The 7,219-nt window shown below is 40.7% G+C and overlaps 1 protein-coding gene across 5 annotated transcripts in view; it reads left to right on the forward strand.

The window, feature by feature from the left end:
• Positions 1 to 7,219, forward strand: part of EFCAB7 (EF-hand calcium binding domain 7) — a 46,051-nt gene that overhangs the window by 34,221 nt on the left and 4,611 nt on the right. For 4 of the 5 annotated variants that reach the window (XM_006035049.3, XM_025191183.1, XM_025191181.1 and 1 more), the window contains 2 exons: positions 2,744 to 2,953; positions 6,214 to 6,321. In XM_006035049.3, the coding sequence (XP_006035111.1) occupies positions 2,744 to 2,953; positions 6,214 to 6,321 (318 nt within the window). The remainder of the gene's footprint in view (positions 1 to 2,743; positions 2,954 to 6,213; positions 6,322 to 7,219) is intronic. The other variant, XM_025191182.1, reaches the window with a different exon arrangement.

Below are 7,219 nucleotides of genomic sequence, written 5' to 3' on the forward strand. Positions count from 1 at the left end.
CAGACCCCTATAGCCTTCTTGAAATACACGCTGGGTCCGATAGGCTCCGCAGCGCTTAGAGATCTTCACGAGACGTGAAGTCTCCTCCTCCTGATGTTCGTGGAGTCCTCCAACTGGGGCGGAAACCACTCAAGCGTCTTATACGGCTAGCAAGCCAATCGCTAGCTGCCACGTAGGAATAATTTAGAACTGACCAATAGTGGGGCACAAATCTGAATACAAATGGCGGGAACTCCTTTGCAACGTGCATTTCTGTGTTGCAACGAAGAAATGCACCCTGCAAAGAAAGCTACGAGTGGCGGGAAATAATTTAGCAGTGCCGAAGCACGCACAAACAAAAATCACACCCTTGGGTTGTGACAGCGCACACACTGCATTCTTGGTAAGATCAGCAACTCCTTTCCCTTGCATCCATGTGCTTGTGGGCTTTTTGAAAAAAATAGTATTGGTGTTAGCCTTAATCAATGGTTCACATTTCCATACTACTCCATAAACAGAAGGCAAAATCCTTTAAAGAAATAAAACTCTCTACCCTTCATGTGTAGAAAATTCTCAGAGAAGACTGGAAAGGCTTTGCCTATTCCTGCAATATCTTTTTCAGTATTTACTTTCTGTTAAACCAAATCAGTTCTGGGGCCTGACATTGTATAATCATTATGTAAACCAGGGGGGTCAGAATCCTCAGACCCTGTGGGCTAGATGACTGGTACAGGGCCAGTCCACAGACCAGATGAATTGTGCAAGATGGGCCCTGTGGGCTGAATCGGACCTGCAGGCCCGATCCAGCATGCATGCTGGACCAGCTTGGTGTAGGTTCTTCATGCAGAGTGCATCCCAGACTGGCCCTACATGGGCACTGCATGCAGCATGCATGCCAGACTAGCCCCTTATGAGTGCCACATGTTGTGCACATCCCAGACTGGCCCCGCACAACATATTAGCACACTGGCCTAATCTAGCATGCGGCATGTGGGTCAACAAATCCATGAGCAGCACTGCAGACTAGAAGTTAGGGCTCTGTGGTAGGGGTGCACCAATAAAGGATTTCTTGGCTGATACCAATAGCCAATTAATAAATCAACCAAATTGGCTGGTGCTGATGCTGATCTGATGATCCATATTTAGTAATAATGCAAGGCATTGCAAACTGCTGACATAAATAAACTTTTTTTGTTTTGTTTTTGGCAAGCTCCAGCAGTGTCCTGAATTTCATGTATCAGCATCTCCGCACTTAAATGGCGGTGGGGGTGCTTGAACTAAAACTTTTAAAACACAAGGACACTGATATGCATGAGGCACTTTTATTAGAGTGGCTGTTGGAGCCACCCCCAGGGCATGTATAAAAGTGCCCATGCCGGTTGCAGCAGGTGGGGCTGGTCTAGCAGTGCCTGCGACACTGTGTGGAGCCCTTCAGCCCCTGCTGTTCCACATAAAGCCCTTGAACCCAAGACCAGGGCTGCCCAGCAGGGCTGAGGGGGAAGGTGTGAGCCTTCCTGGCTGCCCGGGGCTGGGTGGTCTAGCTTACTGGGGAGGGATCCCAGGCATCCAGGGGCCCCAGTCCCTGGCCAGAAAGCATAATTATCAGTAAACATTATTGGCTACAGTGACCAAAAAAAGCTGATAATGTCATTTCTGTTTTATCAGTGCCGATCGGATAGGCAACTAATATATCGGTACACCTCTACTCTGTAGGCCTGACCCAAGCCCATGAGCTATATTTTTTACATCTGTAGTGTAAGTCATTCTGGGCATATGAAATAAAAATTGGACTCTAACCCTTAAATATTGGAGTTCTGAAACTTTGGGAGGCTAGATTTGGCAGCTCATATTAGGACCTGATTAAGAGCAATTAGCTGCATCCGTTTCTTGTTGAGTTGCAGTTCGCCTCTCCGTTTCCTATAAATATGCTGAACAGAGCTGGAAGTCGAGAGGTTCTGTCTTTCTGCAGCGTGACGCTAGATGGAGCTGTTCTCTGACAAAGAACAGATTGTTCTGAAGTCTTTGCACTGTGGTATGGAGAGTCTCTGCCTTGCACTAGCTGTGGTTTTTGGCTACAGCTTTCAGTTCCTGAAGGATAAGTACAAGCTGTATACTGTGTGCTTCAAACATTTGCTTCAATAGAACATATAATTTAACCCCACAACTCCTGGATTATAAAGGGTTTGTGGGCAACTTTCAGTAGTAGAGACTGTAAAATGAAGATGGAAATGAAAATATATTGGTAATAATAGGCAGTCCTCAATCCCATCTCCTTGTTGCTTCATATGCTACTCTGAAACAATAAGATGGAAGAACAAAGGTTATTTCTTATTACAACATTTTGAATATTTTAAATCCTGAGAGGCACAGTGTTTTTTTTTCCTGCTACCCTAGTATTTTTTTTGTAGTGTTGGTGTCCCACATCAATTGTGAATGGATTCCCAATCAGTGACATTTTGGAACAGGTTACATCTGTCTGCAGCCTGATAGATTTACACTGCAGTGCATCAAGGCTGTCCCAGTTGAACTGTTACTGGGATTATTGTGCTTAAGTGATTTGTACTAATCTCTGAATTACCTCAAAACAGGAGAGCTTACAGGTTTCGTGGGGGAGGGGTTATATTCAGTGGGGTACATACACTTGGACAATTCTGTCTCAGAGTGTCTATGAAAATATTTAGGAGCTGTAGGTTAAACTCTAAAGAATAAAAATAGGGATAAGGCAGCCATAGTTAAATATTATTGCATTTGTCTCTCATACCAGGCATGCCCCTTTGTCATTGACATCTATGCAGAAAAATGCAAGCCAAGAATTAAACCTGTTCATCTAGAGGCAAACAGTGGGCAGCTTAACAGAGCCATTTGCAAATCTGTTGTTAACCAAGGAGAAGCCAAAGTAATGGATGGATGTGAAAGTATAATTGTCCACACCTACAGAAGTGAGGCCCGGATCACTTCTGTTATTGAAAATAAGGTACTGTGCAAGAAGTCTCTTATGCATGTTACACACAAGTTTTTGGTGTCAATATTTATTATTTTGTTCTTTCCTTGTCCTTGTGAAGCTTTTGTAAATATTGTATAGAAAGAAAAAAACACCGTTTCTTAGGTTCTGACCTGAAGCCCACTGAAAACAGTAGGATTTTTTTCCCATTTCCAATAGACACTGGATCAGGGTCCAAGATGCATTCATTTACTAAGGTGATATAGAGCACTTACATACTGCATAATATATATCAACAGAAGTTTTATCTATGTTTTCCACAACTTTGCAAATTTCCAGTGTAAAGTTAAGCTCCACTCTAGAATGGTAAAAGCAGAACACACAAATGCTACTTAAAAGAGGAGATAAAAAGGCAAAAGAATATTAAAAATGGCAATTCTTTTTAATATTATTAGTTTAATGTGAGCACACTGACTTACAGAAATTTGGGGTTTTAGCAACTTATGATGGCTGGAGTATTAAAGTACTACCCTTAAAGGTATACTTAATTATTTGTCCAAACTAATAAGTGTAAATCAGCGCAAAAGTGTTCAGTAAGATGCAAGCAGAAATGTTAAAGCCTTTTGCCTGGCTCCTAGTGGATGTTCTGTTCTCACACAGTTTGATTCATGTAAGGATCTCTGAGGAAATTAATGTAACACAGTAAGGTGCTAAAATTAGGATGCTTTAACCTTGTGGGGCCACCTTAGGAATCCATTTTTTTAGAAGGGGATATGCAGTAGGAAGAGAGGGCTTGATGATATGTTTTACAGGTTGCAATGAGCACTTCACTGTTTGAAAGTAGATGAATGGGGGTTTCATGTAGCTTGGAAATTTTTCAGATAAATTCTTAAGAACCAAGGCACAAATTCTTGACTGATGGAAGTGGATACAGCTGCATTAATCTCAGTAGACAGAATTTGCCCTTGCAAGTTTCGCTGCTCTTTACTGGAACAGTTTGTTCAATTTTCTTGTCAATAGTATTAGTTTTACTGTTTCATTATAAACATTTTCAGAAAATACATGAGTTATTTTATGCCCATCTCCATTCTCCTGTTCTCCACAGAGCAACCATCTTAGTTGGGAACTAGTGCTTCAAATAGTAAATGCAGGCATTGATTGCAAGTATATCTGCTGTGGTTGCTGCTTTTTGTTATTTCTGTCTTTTGTTATTTAAGCAAATATATTTGTCATTTGGCTATAGGCTCTCTCTGGCCCTTCTACAGGCTTACACAGTAGCATAACAAGCAGTAGGTAACCAGGGCACAAGCTCTGGGTTTTCATTGGAGGTGGTGCAGGAATGGCAACCCTTGCTGCTGCAAGTCCAGCTGCTACTGCTGGCCTAGCTCCTGTTGCTGCCCTGGCATCCAGGATACAGCTCCAGGCTGTTATGCCTCTGGGCTTACAGTGAATGTAGATGAGATGGGAGACAGGATCCTCACTCTGTCTGGGCAGATCAGTGTCTGGGCAGACACTGTGCCTCCAGGAATGCTCTTGCCTGTCCATAAAGGCACTAAAGGAACTGTTTTCAGGGTATACCTCTCATTTGAAATAGAAATCTACAACACATCACCTGCACATGGTGAATTTTGGTTTGACTTGTTCCTATAGCCCCATATTTCTTACTGTACAGAATCCTTTTTCTATATTTCTTCTACTAGCTGCCCACAAGAGAAGTGAGAGCATCTCGAAATTGTAGGGCAGTAGCAGAGTAACAGCAATAACAAGTTTTAACACAGAGCAGTGTTTATCTTTTTGCAGCTCCAAGAGATTTCACATGTAATTGCACATGAATTGTACTCTACACAGACCTTTTGTACCACAATCTCCGCAGACAGCACTTCTGCCAATCCTTATCTGTCTAGTTGCAGGATCTCCTGCTGCATAAAGTCTGACAGTCTAATGTAACTGTGTTCCTATTCCATTTCACAGTGAAGAACAGAGATTGTCTGATAGCATTTTCTAGGAATTACTTTCATTTCTCTGTGCCCATGTTGAATCAAAATTTATTTAAACACAACTGAAAGGCAATGCATGCTGACATGTCTTTCAGTCTTATTTCCCAGTTTGGAAGGGTGTTTGATTGTTTTTCTGAGAGCGTGTAACATATTAGATCCAGTCTATGGGTCCAGTCTGGGCTCATTTTATATAGCACTACCCAGGATTGTGGCACTTTGCTGTTGAATATACTGGGCTAGTCAGTGCTGAGGCTGAGTCCACAGCAGCTCCGTAATTTGTTAGGAAACCATGCAGCTGCCTGAAGCTCCCCTTATTTCCAAGGTTTCCTGTGTGGATTCTGAGCTGCTTTCCTCCCCAGTCAAGCACTGAATACTACAGAGAAAGGCAGGGGAGGACTCAAAGTTAGCCCGGAAGGCAACATGGCCTGTGCAGTCCCACCCAACATCCTTGGTTTGGTGTTTGGATGCTGGAAAGTCACTTTGCCTCTAGGCATGCTGTGCTGGCAGCCAGGTAGCATTTAGGAAGGATGTGTACTCCACTGGGGATGGATGAGTTGGACCGTTACCAAGTCTCAATTACCATGTTCTCTCGAGATTTGCAAAAACGCCTGCATCTTTCAAGCCAGGTGACACTATAGAGCTGCTTGAAATTCTGTGCTGTGGACTTCAGTGTGGTCTGCACAGGAGCTCTGCAGTACTGCTAAAATTTCTGCTTCCATTACAGAAAAAACAGGTTTACCACCAGCTCTTTATGCGCAGTCAAGTTTCTCTCAAGAGGTGTGTGCCTAGTTTCATTGGAGGAGTTAGTCCATAATTTCAGATTCCTTTAATTGTATTGATTGCTGCATATTTAAAAATTATTCCATCTATATGGCACCTTTTTAAAGAGAATATTTATAACAAATTCATGATCTACATGTATCAGCATAACAATATACACCAGCGCAACTTGTTAGTACTGTTATCCTGTGAATCTTTTTAGGGTTTGTTTCAGGACAACAGATATGGACATCTGAATGATTGCACTTTGTCCTAAGATAAAATGGTTTCTTTTGGGACAAATGTAATGTCTCTTTGTAGCCCACATCTTCATTTACTTCATGACTTTAGCACTTTGAAAATGAATGTAGGCCCTGAAATTACTGAGGTGGACTTGAAAAATGTACTGTATGTTTAAATGAGTTTCCATTCAGTTATAATAGCAACTTCAGAGAAAATAATCAGATTCTTGACGTTTTTTAAAAAGTAATTTAAGCATGAAGACTAATAACATCTCTAATTTTTTTCCACTTACAGTCTGAAAACAAAGTGATTATTCATGTCAACAATGAGCAGAGTAAGAATTGTATAAATAATAGGGGACTCAACATTTTTGCAGTAGAAGTGGCACCAAAATCCATGATGGTAATGTTATCATATCTCTCATTGAAATCTAAGTAAAAATTCCTAGCATCTTAACAGTTTGCTTTTCAGATCTTTTTGTAGTAATATTGAGCATATGAATACAAATCAAGAGGAGGAAATGTACATCTTCATGGGAAATACATGAGATGTAGGGCCTGATTTTCAAAATTGTGCACCTACCTGGAATGTGCAGGTACTTCCCTATAGAGAGGTCAAAATCATTTACTTACTGTCATTGCAGATAATAATTTTGAGCCAATACTTTTGAATATTTCCTAATTTTTTTTAAAAAGTAAGCTCCTAAAGTCAGTAAAAATGAAGTTGCCATTGCAGAATAATTTTTATAAATGCTAATAAGGTATTTATTTTCAAAGAGGAGAGGTTTTACATGGATTAGTATTCAGTTTGAATGAATATCCTTCTCAAAGGATTGGCATCAAATTTTATTTCATGATATGCATTGTTGCAGCAATGTGCAGTAAAATGATGTGCACATTATATCAACATCAAAGGGAGATAGTTAACATAACAACCAGATTTTTTTTATCAGTATCAGTTGGTTTATATTGTTAACAACATTCAGAAGTAAAGACTTAAAAACTGTTACCTCTAGCCGCTTTTCAGAGTTGCCAACTGTCTGTAAATTTATGGACAGATTATAAAAAAACAAGGTTAATAACACCTGTTCATAAAGTCTATAAAAAGAAAAGGGGAGCTCTCTTAAAAAAAAATTTAGCAACTGGAGCTTGAGTGAAGATTTCTGGGCAGAAAGAAAGTGGAGATAAAGTGTTGAAGGACAGATAGACAGTAGACCAGTGTCATCTACTGTGTGAGTGGTAGTGCAGTACCCTGTAGGAAGCAATCTCTCCAGGCTTTGCTCCCCATAGCACTTTCCCTA

This window comes from Alligator sinensis, unplaced genomic scaffold (genome assembly GCF_000455745.1).
Source record: "Alligator sinensis unplaced genomic scaffold, ASM45574v1 scaffold558_1, whole genome shotgun sequence".
Classification (NCBI taxonomy): Eukaryota; Metazoa; Chordata; order Crocodylia; family Alligatoridae; genus Alligator; species Alligator sinensis.